This window comes from Scyliorhinus canicula, chromosome 16 (genome assembly GCF_902713615.1).
Source record: "Scyliorhinus canicula chromosome 16, sScyCan1.1, whole genome shotgun sequence".
Lineage (NCBI taxonomy): Eukaryota > Metazoa > Chordata > Chondrichthyes > Carcharhiniformes > Scyliorhinidae > Scyliorhinus > Scyliorhinus canicula.
This window is the reverse complement of record NC_052161.1, coordinates 131,532,991-131,557,471: the sequence shown is the minus strand read 5'-3', so window position 1 is coordinate 131,557,471 and position 24,481 is coordinate 131,532,991. Positions and strand designations below refer to the sequence as shown.

The window sequence follows — 24,481 nt, the reverse complement described above, 5'->3', positions numbered from 1 at the left end:
GTCTCAAATACGAGCTCACTAGCTGCAAAATTTAATAACTTCTGAGCCTGCGCCCGATCGCCTTGTGTCTGTGTTGTATGCTGGCAGCTGAACGTTAACTCTTACAGTACCACTGTTAAAAAAAAAATTTTTTAAACTGCAGGAAGTCCTACAAAAGATTAATGAAACTTGGGCACAGCTATTAAAACACCTGATAGTGTCCAGACGAGGGAATGTACTGACCCATTGCACGGCTTGGTATGCTCGTGAGGATGAGCACGCATACAATTTACAAACACAAAGTCACTTAGGAACGCAGACCTCATTGCATATCACTCCTTTTAATTTTTCGGTGCTGTGGGATTAGGAATGTTAGTACTGTACAGTGACCTATAGTCAGAGGGACCTTTTTCGGATGGGTTTAATTTGAGAACCCCATTTAACATTGGCCGTAAGACATCCCACTAAGGCAAAGCAAATAGGAGAAGTGATCAAAGAGGCCAAAGGAAAAAAGTAATACATGGGATTTATATTGAAATGGACGGATGAAATTGACTGATAGAAGTTTATGGCAAACAGGAGGGCAAAGTGACCTGGAAAGAGGAGCAATGGCCCGCTACATTTGAAAGACAACAACCTCCCCGAGAAAGCCACCATTTACTCCCTTCAATCCTGGTCCAGGTACTGGCACACTATGGGCCCAACATAAAAATCATGTTGGAAAAGTACATTCTGCCCCAGCGCATTGGGAGCAGTTACAGAAGAACGTTGCCCTGCCCTGTTTAAAACTATACATTTGAAACAAGCCATGATTAGCGCCCCTGCCATGGGACTTTCAGCAAGCCCTTTACTCTTTATGTGAATGAAGCAGGGGAATTTGCAACAGGACTCCTGTTGCAAGAGCATTGAGGAGGGAAAAGACCCCTTGCGTATTACTCGGTCGCCCTATGTGCTGTGGTAAAGGTTATGCCAAATTGCTTAAGAGCAGTAGCAGCCACAGCGGCCACAGTAGAAAAATCAGTACCCCTTGTACTCGACCAGCCTTGTACAGTATTGGTTCCTCACTCTGTTTTGCTGCTGCTTAATTCATCCGCAACACAGCATTTTACTGCGGCTCGACATATTGGGTACGAAGTAATCCTCTCTAAAACCAACTTTACCTACAAGCGAGCGCCAGCTGTCAACCCTGCAATACTCTTGCCCTCGCCCTCGGAAGCAGAACATATGCATCATCATGACTGTTTATAATTGGTTGAAACCACCTCGACCTGATTTATTGAGTCACCCATGAGAAAATCCAGACATCATCTTTTTCACCGATGGGTCAGCGAACCAACCAAATGATATGACCCTCCTGGCCGGCTATGCAATAGTAACTCCATTCGAGATAGTGGAAGCTTTTGCTCAGCCTTCGGGAACGTCTGCTCAAGCGGCCGAATAGTTTGCCCTTAATAAAGCATGTATTCTAGCTAAAAATAAAACTGTCAATATTTATATGATTCCCGATCGGCTTTTGGGGCAGTACATGATTTTGGCCAATTATGGAAAAACAGGGGATTCATAACTTCCTCCGGCCAACCTATTAAACATGCTAAATTGGTTTTAAATTTACTAGATGCTGTTCAGCTGCCCAGCAAGATAGCCGTTTTAAAGTGTGAAGCGCAGACTACCGCAGACGATGAAGTCTCATGCGGCAATAGGTTTGCTGATAAAATAGCAAAGGAATTGGCTCTCAAACAGCAGCCACAACGGCAAGCGGCTGCAGTTGAACTTCCATCCACCATAACGGAACCAAAGTTAAAACAGGCCCAGGGGCAAGCCTATCGACAGGAGCATCACTCTTGGCTAAAAGCAGGTTGCATTTCAAGACAATTTTGATAGGTGGATAAGGGCTTTGAAAATAGACCAAACGTATGAAGGTCTCAGAGAAATTATACTTTTGGAGGAGTTTAAAAATTCAATTCCTGATGTAGTGAGAACTCATGTGGAAGAGCAGAGGGTTAAAACGGCGAGATTAGCAGCAGAAATGGCAGATGATTATGAATTAGTTCATAAATCAAAGTTTGATTTCCGACATCAGTTTCAGCCTGTGAGGGATAGAAACTGGGGACATGAGAAATACTCAACTGGTCAAGGTAAAGGTGATCTGATGGGAGATAATACGGAGAGTGTACCTCAGATTAAAAAAGAAATCCAGGAGGGTGGGTGGAAAAGAAATGAAAAGTTTCAAATGTTTTCATAGAATTTACAGTGCAGAAGGAGGCCATTCGGCCCATCGAGTCTGCACCGGCTCTTGGAAAGAGCACCCTACCCAAGCCCACACCTCCACCCCATAACCCAGTAACCCCACCCAACTCTAAGGGCAATTTTGGACACTAAGGGCAATATAGCACAGCCAATCCACCTAACCTGCACATCTTTGGACTGTCGGAGGAAACCGGAGCACCCAGAGGAAACCCATGCACACACGGGGAGAACGTGCAGACTCCACACAGACAGTGACCCAAGCCGGGAATCGAACTTGGGACCCTGGAGCTGTGAAGCAATTGTGCTAACCACAATGTTACTGTGCTGCCCACTGTAGTAAACTAGGCCATGTAAAGTCACAGTGTTGGTGGTTGAAGAAAAGCACTGGGAAGGCTGATGTGGTAAAACAGGATAAGGCAGGGTTTGTTAAAGTGGTAAAGGAAAACCCAAGTGAAGCGAAGGTGGTGCAAAAGATTGTACAGCCTGATCAAGAGATGATTGATGAGAAGGTGCCAGATCTCTTTAAAGAACTTACTTGTGTGGGTAAAGTTTACTCATGTGTATCAGGAGGAGCAGGTAAAGAAGTCACAATTTTAAGAGATACGGGAGCTAGTCAATCTTTGATGGCAAGAGATGAGGAGTTATGTAGTTTAAAAAACATAGAGCATAGAACATAGTACATTACAGTGCAGTATAGGCCCTTCGGCCCTCGATGTTGCGCCGACCTGTGAAACCCCTCCAAAGCCCATCTACACTATTCCCTTGTCGTCCATATGTCTATCCAATGACCATTTGAATGCGTTTAGCATTGGCGAGTCCACTATTGTTGCAGGCAGGGCATTCCACGCCCTTACTACTCTCTGAGTAAAGAACCTACCTCTGACATCTGTCCTATATCTATCTCCCCTCAATTTAAAGTTATGTCCCCTCGTGCTGGACATCACCATCCGAGGAAAAAGGCTCTCAATGTCCAGCCTATCTAATCCTCTGATCTCATCTTGTATGCCTCAATTAAGTCACCCCTTAACCTTCTTCTCTCTAACGAAAACAGCTTCAAAGAATGAAGATGAAGTTGAAGTGCATGTATGATTTGTCAAAGGAATAATGGGTGATAGTGGACATGTTTTTGCAGTGGGTAGAGGCTTTTCCAAACAAAAGAGACAATGCTATAACAATGGTAAATATTCTGTTAAAGGAAATAATACCTAGGTTTGGGATACAAATGGGTATTAACAGTGACAGGGGAACTCATTTCACTAGCAAATTGACCAAAGCCCTAACAGAAGCCATGGGATTTGATTGGAAATTGCATGTACCGTATCAGCCACAACCCTCAGGAATGGTGGAAAGGGCGGATGGAATAATTAAAACTGCAGTTCCAAAAGTGTGTCAACAAAATGGGTTGCTATGGCCAGATGCCATACCCATAGTAATGTATGCCCTGAAAAATCAGAGAAATCGTAATACGGGTTTAACCCCGTGAGATATTAATGGAATGTCCCATGATAACTGGAACTAAACCCCCAATGACTCCAGCGACCATAGCCTTAATGTGGGCAGATGAGGCATCACTAAAATATGCCCAGGCCATGTGTGAGACCGCTGAAAAAAAAACATGAAAAGGTGCGACAGGCTCAGGTGCATCCAAAAGAGGGAATTACACACCCTTTAAACCTGAAGATCAAGTATATGTGAAAGCACTAAACAAAGATTATTTTTCTCCGAGGTGGAATGGACCCTACCAAGTGCTGCAAACAACCTGAACAGTAAAGGAAAAGCCAGATGGGATCCACGCAACTCGTGTAAACCATATCATACGGAACTTTGAGAGTACTAGCGAAACGCTGACCTGAAGAGAATGATGGCATTGATGTTTTTATATTATCATATTAATCCAACATCATGGAGAGGATGAACTGCATACTAACAGCTAATATACATGTCTCACGCTTACGCAGAGAGGGTAAATAAATTCAGTTATTGGGTTTGTACACAAATTCCCAGATGCTTGGGGGAGGGCTTCCCTGTGCGACCTATCCCATTCACCAGTAAAGAGACAGCAGAATGGGCTCTAAGACAAAATAGTACAGGATGTGGTGAAGATACAAAGAATATGTTAGGTTGGAGATTAGCTGGATACGGTATGAATGGGTTTAAAGGATGGTGGTGGCCTAGATTTAATGTAACACACCAGCCGCCCTGTATGATCCTTCCCAATTATACTGGAGTCCCAAAGGGTAGCATATGCTTTAGGAAACATAAAACATATGGGACCTACCCAGTCGGCACGAGTCAGTGCGACCAGACCTTGAATTGGCAACCCTCTATGCTCCGCCTTACAGTTAAAGGACTATTCATCTGATTGGCTCACTTCACATTTCCCAATTCTGGGCCTTTGTTACCCAGCATCCTTTTCACCATTCTCTCCACGAGGCAAAGCTCCCTCCCCCCTTCCTAGCCATGCTGTGCTCATCCCTTTGTTCTCTGTCTGTGAACTCATTACCTTCAGGGTCCTACTGTCTATCATATTCGTTTGTTCACTTCCTCATTGATACCACCATTAGGAATAGCCACTACTGCATACGAACTACGTGAACTACGAGACATCCTTGAGCAGGTAACTAATGACACTGCAGAAGCTGTTAACCAGATAGAAACTGAGATGGTTGCTATAAGAGTGGTTGCCCTGCAGAATAGAATGGCTCTTGATTTCTTGTTAGCTGAAAAGGGAGGTACTTGACTGTTGCACGTACATCCCTGATAATTTAGAAAAAATTGATAATCTGGTGGATCATATTCGTAGAGAGGTGACAAGATTACATGAAAACGAGGGATGGGACTTTGGCTTTGGGTGTTAGGATCATCAGGACAGAGGATTGTGTTCTGGATTATAATCGCCATTGTAATATTGATTGTCGTATGGTTACTGTTTTAATGTTGCGCAAGATATTTTTATTTCTAACACGGGAGAACAGCCCTAGCCGCCTTGCCTCCTTGCTACCAGGTTCATAACACATAGGGAACTGTCATACATCCATTCCCCTTACATTATAAACCACCCTTCTCTATGGAGGACATGATAATTTACTAAAAGGTGTTGATCAAAAGATCAACAAGGAGGGAATTGTGGAAGGGAAATTAATGAGTTGCCAACTTGGAGGCATGCTGGGAAATGCTTGACTATAGTTCAACACTGCTTTTGGATTAAAATAAGTAGGTCAGGTAACATAAACAAAATACTGCTTAATATTCTGGTCTTGGCCTTATTATGAAAACACATTGTCCACCGAAGGATAACAAAACGAGTACTCGAGTTGGTTTTAGCCAAGGGCAAGAACATACGTACTACGTACTTCATCGTACATACTTTCCAAGGTCTCTTTAAGATAAACATGCCTGTTTACTTCAGATTATAAAAACATGCTGTCTTCAATCGAATCTTAGAGCGCAGTGCACTGGCTTTTGCAGCTGGAACACTCTGGAACACGCAAATATAATTGTGCAAATAAATTTCCTTAAATCGAACCTCTAGGAATTTGTGTTTATTATGATCTCCATGACATTTATGGATGTGGCTTGTACCAATGATTTTTCCCTTTGAACCATGCCTGTTGAGGTCTTACTCAGTGGAGATGAAATTCCACTTCGGAATGACACAAAATTTGCTTTGGCTGCCTTACACACACCACCTGATTTCTCTGTCCATGAGGTATAAAGCAGGAAGCTGATCGGCTCCATCTGTTTTACACCCACGCTGAAGTCAAATTTCAGCCTTTAACCTTTTCAACTCAACAGGCTTGTAGAAATAACTTGATTCCCTGCGTCAACCAATTTTATTTATTTCCAGCTCAGCCACTGTGTCCTTGAGATTAATGTGAAAACAATAAAAAGGACTCAAACATCGCTGTAAGAGCAACTTGTACTTGAAATTTGTGGCTTTGTCACAGCAAAGCACTGCAAGGCTGCTCGCAAAAAAAGGGGGGGGGGTGCGTTACGTGGGGCGGAGCGGCGAAATTACAAAGTAGGCAGGAATGGGAGAACAATTCTGGGAAACCGTAAACTAGGGCAGGTTTTGAGGAGAGATGGGAATTAGTGCTGGCCAAAGGATCTGACATGGATGAGTCCCAGGGAGAGAGGGATGCAGAGTTGGAAAGTGGAAGGTGAAAGCTGGGACTTAGAGCTTGTCCTTGGCTGCACAGACAATGTGACCTCGAGCATTGTGGAATCTGTGACCAAATATAGGACGTTAGAAATCAGTGCGCTGAATGACAGAGAGAGACAATGGATATCAGGAACAGCACAATTCTGCAGCATTAAAAGTGGTTCCAAAGGCAGAAGGGACCCTGGGTCTTACTAATAGAGGCGTAGAGCACAAAATAAAGGAAGTTACGATGAACGTTTATAAAACCCTGGTTTGGCCTCAAGTGGAGTATTGTGTCCAATCCTGGGGACTGTACTTTAGGAAGGATGTGAAGGCTTTCGAGAGAAAATATTTATGGGAATCTTCCAGGGGTAAGGAACTTCAGGTATGAGGTTAGATTGGAGAAGCTGGAGCTGACCTCCTCAGGGAGTAGATTGTGAGGAGATTTGTTCGGAATATTCCAAGTGGTTCAGATAGAGCAGATCCAGAAAAGCTGTTTGCTTTGGGATTGCGAAAGCAGAGGACACAAATATAAAGGGCTGGATTCGTCCGCCCCGCCCACCGCACAATCGCCACGGGCGGGATGCAGACCATGGAAAGGTCCATTGACCTCGGGCGGGAATTTCCGGTCGCCGGGCGGGAATGGCCGGAGAATCCTACCCAACGGGATTGGGAAGAGAACCAACGGCTGCATGAGGATTTTTGTAATGTAGCGAATGAGTGGGGTTAGGATCCGCAATGCGCTGTCTCGAAGGGTAATGAAGGCAGGTAGGATCGCAGCTTTCTAAGAGATGATAAATTTGAAGGGTTATGGGGAAGGAGCGCATGAGTGGAACTAGCTGATGGGCACTTGCAGCTAGTCTGCTGGGATTTAATGGGCCGAATGGCTTTCCTCTGCGCTGCAACTGTTCTATTTTTCTGATTAACACTAAACTGCTAAATTTCACAATAAAAGCATAACAGTCAGGTGAAAGGCTCTGCTGGTACACTTTCCTGTTCACTGATAGATTACGGGGAAGGCCACCTTTCCTCTGTAGTCCTGTGATCCTAGCAGCAAATTGCATGAAGAAAAGGACCAGGCAGTGAGAAAAGGTAATGAGACGGTGAATACCAGCTACTCATTCTTTCCTCACTCTTTACTGTACATCTCTAGAAGGCATTGGTGCCACAGACTGTTCCACCAGTGCCCACTGATTTCTCAACAAAGCAGTCAATCTTCAAGTAGTGGTTGGTAGAACAGAACTAGGTATTGCTGGAAAAAAAAGAGACCTGTCAAAATTTTTCATCTTGCACTCATCAGGGCACTTTGCAAGGATACTGATATAAGCGGGAAACAACATTTTATACTGTATGAGAAGAGAATGCTGATTGCTTGGCAAATTGACTCTGTCAGTCTCCATCAACTGGTACATTCTCCATGGCAAAGCTTCAACATGTCTCTTTTGTCAGCAACATTCTTCAAGTGTGCATTTAAGGGGATATTGCTGAATTTATGGGGGAGTTTGATAAAAATAAGGAAGAAAGGAGTAAAATGATAAGTTGATAGAATTAGCTGAAGGAGCGTGGAGCATAAACATTGACTATTTGGCTATGGAAGGCAGCATGCCCCAACTTGCTTCTCTCACCACCAAGCAGTTACACTTTTCAGCAGGAGCTACTAGTTAGTATCAGAAGCAAGAAGCTTATCTGACCCATGCTCCAGTTCCCCCTCAGTCCAAGGGTGATTGATCTTGATGCTTCTCCATGTCACCTGTTCTGGAACTCAGTAAGGATCGAAGATTTGACCTATCAGGTTTGTGTGCATCAGATCTAAAGGTGACAGTACATTCACTCATTGAGCTGCTGCAGGAATTATGGACATGAATGTATTTTTAAGGAAACAAATGAATTTAAGTTGAACTCACTTTCATTCATGCAGGATTTATACAGTTGTTTAGCCTTCTTAAAAGCATCACGGTCTCTGTCATCTGACTTTTCCAAAACACCTAAAAAGGCAGGGAAGCTGGGGTAAATATGACTCTAATCAAAGGATCAAAATTACCTTTAAAGCAACAGATCTCTCTTACACACTTACATACATACAAACTTAGGAATTAGGAGCAGAAGTAGGCGATTCGGCCCCTCGAGTCTGCTCCGCTATTCAATAGAATCGTGATTGATCTGAGTGTGGCCTTAAATCCACAAATTCCCAGTAACCTTTGACTCCCTTCTTAGTCAATACTCTATCTATCTTTGCCTTAAAATATTCAATGACTGCATCTCCACCACTGTCTGAAGAAGACAGTGCTAAAGATTCATGACCCTCCGAGAAAAGTCTTCTCATCTCCGTCAGAAATAGGAGACCCCTTATTTTTAAACCGTGCCCCCTTGTTCGAGCACCTCTCCCACAAGGGGAAACATCTATTCAGCATCCACCCTGTCAAGTCCCTTCAGGATTTTATATGTTTTGGCAAGATCACCTGTCAATCTTTGAAACTCCAATGGATACAGACTCACAGTCTTTCCACATAAACTCCACACCCACATCTTGGGCGTACTGCACCTGTGCATCTCACAAATTAAAACCAATTACTAGATAGTTAATGATTCTCTGCCTTCTTTTAATGAGACAGGTTAAAAGATAATGTTAACACAGTTACCTGTTGTGCTACTAACATGTCTGGGTAAGTTTATTGTGTTTCATAGCAGGACTAAACATCTCTGCAAACTTTTACATGTAGTATGATCACTGGATCTCTCCATGTATGTTCGTTGCCACACACCCCAGAATAAGATCATGTGAAGGAATGTGCAGAAACAATTGCTGGATGTATCCATTTACTAAAGTAACCATTATAACCCACGCCGATTGTGCTTTGCACACTAAAACCCATCTATGTAGAATAGAAAAATACTTTGTCCAGAAGGTTACCCAATCTAATGGGAAGCTGACAGGTTTGTTTTTACACCTTGTCTGATTTTACTTTCCAGTGAAGCCGACAAAAAAGTAAAGTCACGCTGGAAGTAAAAGTAAGTTGCAATCAGATCCTCTCAGTCCTCCAGTGGATGGATCGGGTTAAAATAACTTCCTTTTTGTACACACAGTCTGCCTGCCCATGTCCCTTTGAGTGCAGACACTGTCTGATTAACAATTCTGTTGCATTTCAGTGGTTAGCACTGCTGCCTTACGGCACCGAAGACCCGGGTTTGATCCTGGCCCTAGGTCACTGTCCGTGTGGAGTTTGCACATTCTCCCTGGATCTGCGTGGGTCTCACCCCCACACCCCAAAGATGTGCAGGATGGGTGGAGTGGCCACGCTAAATTGCTCCTTAATTGCAAAGCTTTAAATAGAAAAATTCTGTTGCATTTGAAGGAAATTAAATCACTTGTTTGTAGACTCCAGCAGGAGTGCCTTCCAGTGTTCTTGTTTAGCTTTATCTGAAAATAATATAGCTTTTTAAGTCCCAGTGTGGTTAGTTTTGGACTTTTACCTTTTAGAATGATTTCCATTTCTTCTTCCAGAATGTCAAATATGCTGTACCCAGATCTGCTCTCTGGTATGATGTGCCTATTCAGCCACCCCCCACAGGCATATTGGTAAAAATCTTCACATGGTGAGGCAGATGGATCCATATTCTGGATTATCCGGGCAGCTTAATAGAACAAAGAAAGTAATTATACATTTTATCCAGTTCTTTGGGGCCGTGTAATCAATGATTCTGTGTGTATTTCAGCATGATGAAGTATGTTGATACGTCAAACAGGAATAAACCATTTCCACTGGTCAGTGGGTCGGCAACGTCAAATTTAAAATCACCACAAATAAAATAAAGAGAGAGATTGAGATAAATATTTTTGTACAGTGGCTTGTTAGGACATGGATTTTTGAACCAGGAAGAGGACGGGAAGAATTCAATTCTGAGCCAGCCAAAAGCAAATCAATGGGCTGGATTCTCCACTATTGGGACCATGTCCCCACGCCGGCGGCAAAACAATAGAGCTTTACTGCAGACAAACTGGCATTGAAGGGACACGAATTCAGAGCCTTGCAGCGGGCTAGCAGGGACCCGGAGTAGGTCTCGCAGCTTTTGCTGCAGATACGGGCACCTGCACTTCCAGGTCGGAGGCCGCGCATCCGCGCCGTGTTCCAGGGCGGACTCGGACCGCGGAGCTGGACCCAAAAAAGAAAGTACTCGGGGCCCGCAGAATCAGTGAACCGGCGGCGGTCCCAGTTTCATGCGGGGACATGGATTCTCCAGCCCCACGCCGGCCGCGTTTTCGGCATCTGGGTGCGGAGAATCCAGCCCAATCCTTCCAAATGATTGCGAAATAAGTGCTCCCAAAGCTAGTGATTTGAAACAAACCTGTTGGACTTTAATCTGGTGTTGTAAGACTTCTTACTGTGCTCACCCCAGTCCAACGCCAGCATCTCCACATCAGAAGTGTTGGGGGCTGTATCGACAGCTAGGCTGCGAGTTCTATGGTGGCTCCCTGCTAGCCACCAGCAAAACGGCGAATGGGTGGCCGTTTTGCACCAGTTTTCCTGGTGTAAAACTCAACCATTTTCACGCCGGCATGGTGACTTAGTCTCCCAAACAGAGAATCCAGCCCCCTGGGGAATCCCAACGGCCCGAGAATTCCAGCCTACTTCTATTCACGGAGCTTAAGGAACTAGAGAAGGTGGGATTGCTCTCCTTAGAGAAGAGAAGGATAATGGGAGAGTTCAGAGAGATATTCAAGATTATGAAGGGTTTCAATAGAGTTTCTAAGAAACTGTTTCCACTGGAGTAAGGATTAAAAACCCATTTAAGGTAACTGGCAAAAACATTTAATTATGAAAATTTGGAGTGGGTAAGCAATTCCCTTTGATGGCCACCGTTCAGAAAACACCCCAGTGGCAGGACTGCATCCAGGAGCCATCCCCACATGGCTCCCTGTTACTCTACTAGACCCCCAGCCGCCCAGGTGGCTGTACAGCTACGATGGGCTGAATGGCCTTATTAATGCTGTAAGATTCTATGAGATTACGGTTATACTTAAGAATCACTACTTAACACTTAAAGACATATTTTCCTCCTCTGTCTGACCTTCACGAGGAAGGAGATGTGGGTATATTTGTGTGATTTATGATTTGCCTTTGTATCTACTTTTCTGTTAAAATTAATGGCGATAGGGGAGTGTCGTCCATAATTATTGTCACCTTATCAACAGTTTCTTTCCAAAAGGAACTGGCAGTACATAGATGTTTAAAAATACGATCGGCAATTCAAATGTGAGTGGTGTTACCTCCTGCTCATATTTAATGAAAGGGTCTGAACCTCACTCACCCGAAGCCACGCAGTCCGAGGTCAAGCAGATGGATAACTGTTTGTCTGAGGACCAAGAACAGGATAAGACTTCCGTCAGAAAACTGCAGCAGCCACTTAGTTTTGCTTCACCAACAAGAGTCAAACGGTATCAAGCAAACTACGATATTAGATTCTTCCCCACCAATACCACCGTTCCGTTACCTGTCCCGTACGTGAGAAACTGTCAGGGAGAACTTGAGAATTCTCTCTGGTGCCCTGGGTCAACATTTATTTCGTATTCATCACGGATTAACTGGTTATTTGTGGGACCTTGTTGGAAAGAAATGGTGACATGTTTGTCTGAAAAAGTGACGACTCAAAAGTGCTTCCTTAGCTATGAAACGCGTTGAGATGTCATAAGGATGTGAAAATTGTTCTCTACATGCAAATTCTTCCTGCTCTCTTTTATTAATACTCCATTGGCCATTCCTTCCAAACTTCCCTCTGTTGTACCAGCTGAGCTTCAACTGCACCATCCCACATGCTTCCTCCACCCCACCCTCCCTCTGCTTAAAGCAAGAATTGTTCTTTTTCAGGAACGTAAAACATTTACGTTTAAAACATTTTAAGGGCAGCACGGTAGCATGGTGGTTAGCATAAATGCTTCACAGCTCCAGGGTCCCAGGTTCGATTCCCGGCTGGGTCACTGTCTGTGCGGAGTCTGCACGTCCTCCCCGTGTGGGCGTGGGTTTCCTCCGGGTGCTCCGGTTTCCTCCCACAGTCCAAAGATGTGCAGGTTAGGTGGATTGGCCAGGCTAAATTGCCCTTAGTGTCCTAAAAAATAAGGTTAATGGGGGTTGTTGGGTTACTGGTATAGGGTGGATACGTGGGCTTGAGTAGGGTGATCATTGCTCGGCACAACATTGAGGGCCAAAGGGCCTGTTCTGTGCTGTACTGTTCTAATTCTAATTCTAATTGGAACTTCTTACTTTCCACAGATTTTCCTCCTTTCTGTAATCCATCAGGCTCCCAGGTCAGGGATCACGTTAACCTCATCACCCTGGCAGAAATCTGTTTTACATCGTGCTGATTTTAAAAACCATTTATGCCAATAGTGAGTAATATCCAGCCAATCTGATTGTGCCAGTTACCCACTGGAAACTGCTGCAGAAGATGGCGCCGAAGCGAGGCGACTCTCTGTGAGCTCTCCCCAACAGATCCACTTTTTACTTAACTTATTCTCGTTCTAATCTTTTAAAATTTAATTCGAAGACGAACATTATTACTAACCTCTCTCTTTTATCTTTTCTTGCAGGCCTGAACATCCTCCGAGGCCCATAGAGACCTTTTGACCTGACCCGACCTGACCTCCACGTCCCTGGATCGGGACCAAAACGGAAGTGAAGCTCCGACCTCGATTTGGAACCGACACGGACCTCGGAACCCGACCCGGCCTAACAACCGATGCCAGCCCCCGGATCGCTCAGCCCAGTCACCGGAGCTCCTGACCCGACCCCCGACAACAAGACCCGGCCCAACTCGACCCCGAGAGACCGCCCAGCGACCCGACCCGGAGAGGCCCGCCCAGCGACCCGGCCCGGAGAGGCCCGGCCCAGCGACCCGGCCCGGAGAGGCACCGCCCAGCGACCCGGCCCGGAGAGGCCCGCCCAGCGACCCGGCCCGGAGAGGCACCGCCCAGGCGACCCGGCCCGGAGACGGCACCGTCCCCGTGACACCGGCCCGGAAAGGCACCGCCCAGGCGACCCGCCGCCCGGAGAGGCACCGCCCAGCGACCCGGGCCCGGAGAGGCCCGCCCAGTGACCCGCCCGGGGGGGGGGGAAAGGCACCGCCCAGCGACCCGGCCCTATGACGAGGCCCGCCCAGCGACCCGGCCCGGAGAGTCCCCGCCCAGCGAACCCGGCCCGGAGAGGTCCGGCCCAGCGACCCGGCCCGGAGAGGCACCGCCCAGCGACCCGGCCCGGAGAGGCCCGCCCAGCGACCCGGCCCGGAGAGGCACCGCCCAGCGACCCGGCCCGGAGAGGCACCGCCCAGTGACCCGGCCCGGAAAGGCACCGCCCAGCGACCCGGCCGGAGAAGGGCCCGCCCAGCGACCCGGCCCGGAGAGGCCCGCCCAGTGACCCGGCCCGGAAAGGCACCCGCCCAGCGACCCGGCCCGGAGAGGCCCGCCCAGCGACCCGGCCCGGAGAGGCCCGCCCAGCGACCCGGCCCGGAGAGGTCCGGCCCAGCGACCCGGCCCGGAGAGGCCCGCCCAGCGACCCGGCCCGGAAGCCCGCCCAGCGACCCGGCCCGGAGAGACCTGCCCAGCGACCCGGCCCGGAGAGGCCCGCCCAGCGACCCGGCCCGGAGAGGCCCGCCCAGCGACCCGACCCAGAGAGACCCGGACAGCGACCCGGCCCGGAGAGGCACCGCCCAGCGACCCGGCCCGGAGAGGCCCGCCCAGCGACCCGACCAGGAGAGGCACCGCCCAGCGACCCGGCCCGGAGAGGCACCGCCCAGCGACCCGGCCCGGAGAGGCCCGGCCCAGCGACCCGGCCGGAGAGGCCCGCCCAGCGACCCGGCCCGGAGAGGCCCGCCCAGCGACCCGGCCCGGAGAGGCACCGCCCAGCGACCCGGCCCGGAGAGGCACCGCCCAGCGACCCGGCCCGGAGAGACCCGGACAGCAACCCGGCCCGGAGAGGCCCGCCCAGCGACCCGACCCAGAGAGACCCGGACAGCGACCCGGCCCGGAGAGACCCGGACAGCGACCCGGCCGGAGAGGCACCGCCCAGCGACCCGGCCCGGAGAGGCCCGCCCAGCGACCCGGCCCGGAGAGGCACCGCCCAGCGACCAAGGCCCGGAGAGACCCGGACAGCAACCCGGCCCGGAGAGGCCCGCCCAGCGACCCGGCCCGGAGAGGCCCGCCCAGCGACCCGACCCAGAGAGACCCGGACAGCGACCCGGCCCGGAGAGGCACCGCCCAGCGACCCGGCCCGGAGAGGCCCGGACAGCGACCCGACCCGGAGAGGCCCGCCCAGCGACCTGGCCCGGAGAGGCCCGGACAGCGACCCGGCCCCGGAGAGGCCCGGACAGCGACCCGGCCCGGAGAGGCCCCGCCCAGCCACCCGGCCCGGAGAGGCCCGCCCAGCGACCCGGCCCAGAGAGGCCCGCCCAGCGACCCGGCCCGGAGAGGCCCGGACAGCGACCCGGCCCGGAGAGGCACCGCCCAATGACCCGGCCCGGAGAGGACCGCCCAGCGACCCGGCCCGGAGAGGCCCGCCCAGCGACCCGACCCGGAGAGGCCCCGCCCAGCGACCCGACCCGGAGAGGCCCCGCCCAGCGACCCGGAGGGGCCCCGCCCAGCCACCCGGCCCGGAGAGGCCCGCCCAGCGACCCGGCCCAGAGAGGCCCGCCCAGCGACCCGGCCCGGAGAGGCCCGCCCAGCGACCCGGCCTGGAGAGGCCCGGACAGCGACCCGGCCCGGAGAGGCCCGCCCAGCGACCCGGCCCGGAGAGGCCCGCCCAGCGACCCGGAGAGACCCGCCCAGCGTCCCGGCCCGGAGAGGCCCCGCCCAGCGACCCGGCCCGGAGAGGCCCGCCCAGCGACCCGGAGAGACCCGCCCAGCGACCCGGCCCGGAGAGGCCCGCCCAGCGACCCGGCCCGGAGAGACCCGCCCAGCGACCCGGCCCGGAGAGGCCCGCCCAGCGACCCGGAGAGACCCGCCCAGCGACCCGGCCCGGAGAGGCCCGCCCAGCGACCCGGAGAGACCCGCCCAGCGTCCCGGCCCGGAGAGGCCCCGCCCAGCGACCCGGCCCGGTGAGGCCCGCCCAGCGACCCGGAGAGACCCGCCCAGCGACCCGGCCCGGTGAGGCCCGCCCAGCAACCCGGAGAGACCCGCCCAGCGACCCGGCCCAGAGAGGCCCGGACAGCGACCCGACCCGGAGAGGCCCGCCCAGCGACCCGGCCCGGAGAGGCACCGCCCAGCGACCCGACCCGGAGAGACCCGCCCAGCGACCCGGCCCGGTGAGGCACCGCCCAGCGACCCGGCCCGGAGAGGCCCGCCAAGCGACCCGGCCCGGAGAGGCCCGCCCAGCGACCCGGAGAGACCCGCCCAGCGACCCGGCCCGGAGAGGCACCGCCCAGCGACCCGGAGAGACCCGCCCAGCGTCCCGGCCCGGAGAGGCCCGCCCAGCGACCCGGCCCGGAGAGGCCCCGCCCAGCGAACCGGCCCGGAGAGGCCCGCCCAGCGACCCGGCCCGGAGAGGCACCGCCCAGCGACCCGGAGAGACCCGCCCAGCGTCCCGGCCCGGAGAGACCCGCCCAGCGACCCGGCCCGGAGAGGCACCGCCCAGCGACCCGGCCCGGAGAGACCCGGACAGCGACCCGGAGAGACCCGCCCAGCGTCCCGGCCCGGAGAGACCCGGACAGCGACCCGGCCCGGAGAGGCCCGCCCAGCGACCCGGCCCGGAGAGGCCCGCCCAGCGACCCGGCCCGGAGAGGCCCGGACAGCGACCCGACCCGGAGAGGCACCGCCCAGCGACCCGGCCCGGAGAGGCACCGCCCAGCGACCCGACCCGGAGAGGCACCGCCCAGCGACCCGGCCCGGAGAGGCCCGCCCAGCGACCCGGAGAGACCCGCCCAGCGTCCCGGCCCGGAGAGGCCCGCCCAGCGACCCGGAGAGACCCGCCCAGCGACCCGGCCCGGAGAGGCCCGGACAGCGACCCGACCCGGAGAGGCCCGCCCAGCGACCCGGCCCGGAGAGGCACCGCCCAGCGACCCGACCCGGAGAGGCACCGCCCAGCAACCCGGCCCGGTGAGGCCCGCCCAGCGACCCGGCCCGGAAGCCCGCCCAGCGACCCGGCCCGGAGAGGCACCGCCCAGCGACCCGGCCCGGAGAGGCCCGGACAGCGACCCGGCCCGGAGAGGCCCGCCCAGCGACCCGGCCCGGAGAGGCCCGCCCAGCGACCCGGCCCGGAGAGGCCCGGACAGCGACCCGGCCCGGAGAGACCCGCCAAGCAATCCGACCTACCTGGAGATGGAAGAAAGAAAAATCCACGTGGAGGCGCGACCGAGCCTACTTTAAGAGCCGACCCCAGGAGCGCCCAGAGAGGGAACAGACCATGGGACCCAGCCCAACCTGCCTCAGAAAGCCTCTGCCCACGACCCAGGACCCCCAAAATGGCAGAGACCCTGCGCGAGGACCCGAACTCGCTGCAAGGTATTCCCGTGCCCGCAGAATGTCGGGACTCATCCGGATCGCAAACATGCCCCCCTAGCAACCCCTCTACCACAACCAGCGCCCGGGATCCTGCCAGACCCGGCCCCAGAAATGTAACCAGCGCCCTGGTCCCCGCCAGTGCCCTGGACCCGCCCAGACACAACCACCTACCTTCCACAAGGTCAGACTTCTCCCATCGGATCCCAGGATCATCCAGCTGCAGCTGCCGACTGAGGAAGCGATGAAAACGCGGCGGTCTGCAGATTAGACTGAAGCAACGTGGTTGGTAGGGGCTGGTTTAGCACAGGGCTAAAGAGCTGGCTTTGAAAACAGACCAAGGCAGGCCAGCAGCACGGTTCAATTCCCGTACCAGCCGCCCCGAACAGGCGCCGGAATGTGGCGACTAGGGGCTTTTCACAGTAACGTAATTTGAAGCCTACTCGTGACAATAAGCGATTTTCTTTTTTTTTTCAAGACCCCTCTCCCCAGCATACTCTTGGCAAACGTCCAAGCGATCGAAAACAAGCTGGATGAACTTAACGCCAGACTTACCTCTCAGAGGGAAGTAAGAGACTGCTGTGTGCTCTATTTCACAGAGACATGGCTCAGCACCGCCTCACCGGACTGTGCCATACAACCTGAAGGCTTCTCAATTCACCGGGCAGTCCGCACCATGTCATCAGGCAAAGCAAAGGGTGGAGAGGTTTACCTCCTCATCAACGCCTCTTGGTGCTTGGATGTGGCGGCCCTGGAGGCACCAGGAGGCGTTGATGAGGAGGTAAACCTCTCCACCCTTTGCTTTGCCTGATGACGTGAGCGGACTGCCCGGTGAATTGAGAAGCCTTCAGGTTGCACCCCAGACCTGGAATACCTGACCGTGAAGTGTTGCCCATACTATCTTCCACGTGAGTTCACTTCAGCCATTATCACAGCGGTCTACATCCCACCCCGGGCAGAAGTGAGGAATGTGATGGACGAACTGTACACAGTTATAAACAACTATGAAACGGAACACCCGGAGACCTTAATTCTTGGTGGCCGGAGACTTCAACAAGGCCAACCTCAAGAGTACAGTAAGAAGTCTTACAACACCAGGTTAAAGTCCAACAGGTTTGTTTCAAACACGAGCTTTCGGAGCGCAGCTCCTTCCTCAGGTGAATGGAGAGGTATGATCCAGAAACATTTATATAGACAAAGTCAGAGATGACGGACAATGCTTGGAATGCGAGCATTTGCAGGTAATCAAACCATTACAGATCCAGAGAGAGGGATAATCACAGGTTAAAGAGGTGTGAATTGTCTCAAGCTAGAACAGTTGGTGGAATTTTGCAAGTCCAGGCCAGATGGTGGGGGGTGGATGTAATGCGACATGAATCCAAGATCCTGGTTGAGGCCGCACTCATGCGTGCGGAACTTAGCTATACGTGTTTGCTCGGCAATTCTGCGTTGTCGCGAGTCCTGAAGACCGCCTTGAAGAACGCTTACCCGGAGATCAGAGGCTGAATGCCCTTGACTGCTGAAGTGTTCCCCGACTGGAAGGGAACATTCCTGCCTGGTGATTGTCGCACGATGCCCGTTCATTCGTTGTCGCAGCGTCTGCATGGTCTCGCCAATGTACCACGCTTCGGGGCATCCTTTCCTGCAGCGTATGAGGTAGACTACATTGGTCGAGTCGCACGAGTATGTGCCGCGTACCTGGTGGGTGGTGTTTCCACGTGTAATGGTGGTATCCAAGTCGATGATCTGGCATGTCTTGCAGAGATTGCCCTGGCAGGGTTGTGTGGTGTCGTGGTCGCTGTTCTGAAGGCTGGGTAATTTGCTGCAAACAGTGGTTTGTTTAAGGTTGCGCGGTTGTTTGAAGGCCAGTAGTGGGGGTGTGGGGATGACCTTGGCAAGATGTTCATCTTCATTGATGATGTGTTGAAGGCTGCGAAGAAGATGTCGTAGTTTCTCTGCCCCAGGAAAGTACTGGACGACGAAGGGTACTCTGTCAGTGGTGTCCTGTGTTTGTCTTCTGAGAAGGTCGGTGCGGTTTTTTGCTGTGGCGCGTTGGAACTGTCGATGAGTCGAGCGCCATATCCCGTTTGTACGAGGGCATCTTTCAGCATCTGTAGGTGTCTGTTACGCTCCCCCTCGTCTGAGCAGATGTTGGAACATCTCATAATAAACTCATAATGCGGAAGAAAATAAGAACAACAACAAAACATCAATGAAAATGCAGCACATAGTCCTGATGAGGAACTGAATTTCAATGTAGTATCTGTACAAGGTGAATCACATTGGTTCTGGGTAATTCCAAAACTGAATAGACAACCTGGAAAAGTGGAGGTCGATAGGAGGGCTGCCATCTCCTTAAAACATGAGACCATCTATGAACAGAAATTGAATCACCTGCTAATGATATCCTGAGAACCTAAACTGAGGAAGCAGTGTATCTACTAGGATACACCACAGTCAAAGCAGAGTTTAGTGTGCATCAGTCCAATTCTCTAGGTCATGTAATTTTTTTTTAAAAAATAATTTTTATTGAAAGAGTTTTTCCATACAAACATTTACCCCTACTAATTTTTAAATTATTTACAACACAATCCCTCTAGGCAAATATCCCTCCCTCGCCCGCCCTCTCGCGCGCACCAGTCCCCCCCCCCCCCCCCCCCCCCCAGGCAACAACTTAACAAACAAGGCAGCCTTCAGTTTCAGACATGAGCAGCGAGCAGACTTGCCCGCGTTACAGTCGTGCATGTCCCCCCACGACCCTTGCTGCCCCCCCTCCCCTCCCCCCCCTCCCCTCCCCTCCCCCCCCCTCCCCTCCCCCCCTCCCTCCCCTCCCCCCCCCTCCCTCCCCTCCCCCCCCTCCCTCCCCTCCCCCCCCCTCCCTCCCCTCCCCCCCCTCCCTCCCCTCCCCCCCTCCCTCCCCTCCCTCCCCTCCCCCCCCTCCTCCCCTCCCTCCCCTCCCCCCCCTCCCTCCCCTCCCCCCTCCCTCCCCTCCCTCCCCTCCCCCCCCTCCCTCCCCCCCCTCCCTCCCCTCCCTCCCCCCCCTCCCGCCCCTCCCTCCCCCCCCTCCCTCCCCTCCCTCCCCCCCCTCCCTCCCCTCCCTCCCCCCCCTCCCTCCCCTCCCTCCCCTCCCCCCCCCTCCCTCCCCTCCCTCCCCTCCCTCCCCCCCCCCCGGGTTGCTGCTGCCACGTCCCCGAACGTCTATCTCTGATCTAAAAAGTCAAGGAAAGGTTGCCACCGCCTGGAGAATCCCTGTACCGACCCTCTCAGGGCAAATTTGATCCTTTCTAGCTGAATATAGCTAGCCATATCGTTAATCCAAGTTTCAACGCTTGGAGGCCTCGCGTCCTTCCATTGAATTAATATCCTTCGTCGAGCCACTAGGGACGCAAAGGCCAGTATTCCGGCCTCCCTAGCCTCCTGTACCCCCGGTTCTACCCCGACCCCAAAGATCGCAAGCCCCCATCCTGGTTTGACCCTGGACCCCACCACCTTCGACACCGTCCTTGCCACCCCCTTCCAGAACCCTTCCAGCACCGGACATGCCCAGAACATATGCACATGGTTCGCTGGGCTTCCCAGGCATCTGACACACCTGTCCTCACCCCCAAAGAACCGGCTCATCCTTGTCCCCGTCATGTGAGCTCTATGCAGCACCTTAAATTGAATGAGGCTCAGCCTCGCACACGAGGAGGAAGAATTGACCTTCTCCAGTGCATCCGCCCACGTCCCGTCTTCTATCTGCTCTCCCAGCTCCCCTTCCCACTTGGCTTTCAGCTCCTCCCCTGATGCTTCTTCCGCCTCCTGCATTATCTTGTAGATGTCTGATATCTTCCCCCCTCCGACCCAGACCCCCGAGAGCACCCTATCACTCGCCCCCTTACTGGGGAGCAAGGGAAACCCCTCCACCTGCCGCCTAGCAAATGCCTTCACTTGTAAATATCTGAACATGTTTCCCGGGGGGAGCTCAAACTTCTCCTCCAGCCCTCCCAGGCTCGCAAACCTCCCCTCTATAAACAGGTCCTTCAGCTGCCGTATGCCCACCCTGTACCAGCTCTGAAATCCCCCGTCGATGTTCCCCGGGATAAATCTATGGTTCCCTCTTATTGGCGCCGCCAACAGACCTCCCATTTCCCCCCTGTGTCGCCTCCACTGCCCCCATATCTTGAGGGTGGCCGCCACCACCGGGCTCGTGGTGTACCTCGTGGGGGGGAGCGGCCATGGTGCCGTTACTAGGGCCCCCAGGCTTGTGTTGCCACAGGACGCCCTATCCATTCGTTTCCAAGCTGCCCCCTCCCCTTCCATCATCCACTTGCGCACCATTGACACATTTGCCGCCCAGTAGTACCCCGAGAGATTGGGTAGTGCCAGCCCTCCACTGTCCCTACTCCGCTCCAAAAAGACCCTCCTCACCCTTGGGGTGCCATGCGCCCACACGTAGCTCATGATGCTACTCGTCACCTTTTTGAAGAAGGCCCTAGGGAGGAAGATGGGCAAGCACTGAAATAAAAACAAGAACCTTGGGAGGACCGTCATTTTGATTGACTGCACCCTCCCCGCCAGCGACAACGGTACCATGTCCCACCTCTTAAATTCCTCCTCCATCTGTTCCACCAGCCTGGAAAAGTTCAACTTGTGGAGGGTCCCCCAGTTCCTTGCCTAGGTCATGTAATTGATAGTATGTTTTACATCAGGCACCTAAGAATATGGAAGCTATAATGGAGACTCCACAACCAACGAATGTAGCATAGTTAAGATCACTCTTAAAGTTAATTAGCTACAATGGAAAGTTCATCCCCAATCTAGCAACCCTAGTCAAACTGTTACATATCTTACTGTGCATGAAACAAAATTGGCAATGGACACCAGAAAGCAAAAAAGCATACCAGTCTGCTGAACAAGCACTGAAGAGATCGGAAGTGATTGGTACACTTCGACCCAAAGTTACCATCATAACTTGCTTGTGATGCTTCGCCATACGAGTTGGGGTGGTGGAGTCACACAACTATCTTCAGGGGAAGACTAACCAATAGCTTTTTCATCATGTACCTTAACAGGTGCTGAATCATACTATGCTCAGTTGGTGAAGGAAGCACTGAAAATTTCACCAATACCTTATGGTCATCACTTCACGTAGTTGACAGATCACAGGCCCGTAACAGTTAGTTTTTGGCCATATAAAGGTATTCCTTCATTGACAGCAAGTAGACTCCAATAATGGTCTTTGATTCTATTTGTACATTCAATTGAGATCAAATGCCGACAGTCAAGAAGACAAGCCAATGCTGATGCATTTGTCTTTGTCTGGCAGTCTGCGCATCTCCACTGTGCCCCCCCCCCCCCCCCCCCCCCCCGCCCCCCCCCATATCCAGTTCTCTCTAACTTTGACAGGGAGTCAATGAGACTCGAAACTTTAGCTCCCTTCTCTCTCCACAGATGCTGTCAGACCTGTTGAGACTGTACAGCATTTTCTCTTCTTGTTTCAAATTCCAGCATCCACAGTAATTTGCTTTTATCTGATGCATTGTCATGTTCCTGGTCAGATAACAGCCAGGAAAGAAAATATCTTCTATTGTGCGCAGATAGAGCACGTTCCCGTGACTGCAGCTCAAATCCAACGACAGACCAGAAATGATCCCGTATTGATTAAGGTCCTGGAAAAGGTGTTAAAAGTGAGGATAGCTTTTTAACACATCCTGAAGTAAAGCCGTATATTTCCTGGAATCTTGAGTTGACAGTACAAAGTAGATCCCTGTTGTGGGGGATGAGAATGATAATTCCTCCAAATTTACTGAAAAGGAAATTGGAACAATTACGTGAAGGGCACCCAGGTATAGGTTGAATGAAGTAACTTGCGCAGAGTTGCATTTGGTGGCTAGGAATCGATGCCCAGATGGAGGAAAAAGCAGGACTGTGCCAGACATGTGCATGGGTAAGGAACGGATTGTCATTGTCCCCATTGCATCCATGGGAGTAGCCTAAAATGCCTGGGCAACGTCTACACATTGACTTTGCTGGTCCATACGAGGGGTGTGTTTTCATGGCCGTAGGAGACTCACATTGCAAGGGGTGTGTTTTCATGGCCGTAGGAGACTCACATTGCAAGTGGTTGGAGGTGGCCCTGATAAATCAACAACCACAGAACAAACCATTAAAAAACTTGATGAGATTTTTGTCAGATTTGGGAAACCAAAACAAGTCGTGAGCAACAACGGTCCAGAGTTTATGGCTCAGGAGTTCGAGGACTACTTAAACTTGAGTGGCCGTCAACATATAAAATCAGCATCCTACCACCCACCATGAGCAGTTTAGCAAAACGGTTTGTTCAGTCTTTGAAGCATACACTGAAAGCTTCTGAACACCACGGTTCATTACATCACCACTCAAACAATTTCTGGGCAATACATCGCAACACCAAAGATGTGACTACACGGAGTTCCCCAACTCTATTACTAATGACGATGAAGTGAAGAACTCCCTTTGATTTACTCTTACTGCAGGAGACATCTACGATAGGAGAATGCAATCAGCAGTTGCAGATCTTGAGAAGAGAAGGTAATTTGAGAAAATGCTTGTTTAAACAAGGAGGGCACATGTTGGCATGCAGCTATACCATTCGTGAGATGTGGGTTCCTGCAACTGTATTAGCTCAAACAGGTCCAATCGTTGATACCTTACAATTGGGAGATGAGTTGGTGTGGGGACGACATGCAGATCAGCTGTTATCTACACACATCAAACTACTATCCACACAGCCAGATCATGTGACTATGACTTACAGTCAATCCACTAAAGAGATTGCAGAAGAATCCCCGGTTGCTATTAGTCTTTGTACTGTAAAAGAGACTCTAACACCTTCCAGGGTAGAGTCATTCACAGATGCACCTAAGAATACATCTAAGGTCACAAACAATCACACCCAGAAGTGTGCAGGCAACCAGTATGGAATAGACGCTCACCAGCTCGTCTTTCCTATTGACCGTATTACCACTCAGTAATAATGGACTGCCTGCCCTTGTACATATATTTGTAAATGACTATGTAAAATGACTCCTGTTATTTTTTGTGTTAGACCTTAGCTGTAAAGGGGGAGGGATGTTATATGTGTTGGCTGATATTGGTGTGATGCTGCATGACCCCTTTAAGAGTTGAGTCACGTGATAGTCTCTGACTTCATCGGCTATTTCCCAGGCTTAGAGTCAATCTCAACAATACACAACAGGAAGCTCATCGATGAAGCAGCTGAGGATGGCCGGGCCTAGGACACTATCCTGAGGAACTCCTGCAATGATGTCCTGGGACTGAATGACTGATCAACAACCACAACCACTTTCCTTTGTGCTAGGTATGATTTCAACTCGTGGAGATCTTTCCCCCGATTCCCATCAACTCCAGTTTTGCTCGGGCTCCGTGATGCCAACCTCGGTCAAACGCTGCCTTGATGTCACCTCACCTCTTGAGTTCAGCTTTTATCTATGTTTGGATCAAAGCTGTAATGAGATCAGAAACTGAGTAGCAAACTGTTAACCAAACACGTACAAGAGAGAGAAAAAGTTCCAAATGTGGCATTAATCATATATTCTACATCAAGAATCGCAATGAAGTGCAAAACATATTTCCCACACATTGTGGCCTTG

At 51.8% G+C, this 24,481-nt stretch overlaps 1 protein-coding gene across 1 annotated transcript in view; it reads right to left on the bottom strand.

Annotated features, from left to right (window-relative positions):
- The window catches only part of mmel1 (membrane metallo-endopeptidase-like 1), a 112,336-nt gene that overhangs the window by 68,748 nt on the left and 19,107 nt on the right, over nt 1-24,481 (bottom strand). The window contains exons 3-5 of the mRNA XM_038773851.1: nt 11,675-11,719; nt 9,839-10,000; nt 8,272-8,352 (exon numbers count right to left, since the gene is read on the bottom strand). Coding sequence (XP_038629779.1) covers nt 8,272-8,352; nt 9,839-10,000; nt 11,675-11,719 — 288 coding nt within the window. The remainder of the gene's footprint in view (nt 1-8,271; nt 8,353-9,838; nt 10,001-11,674; nt 11,720-24,481) is intronic.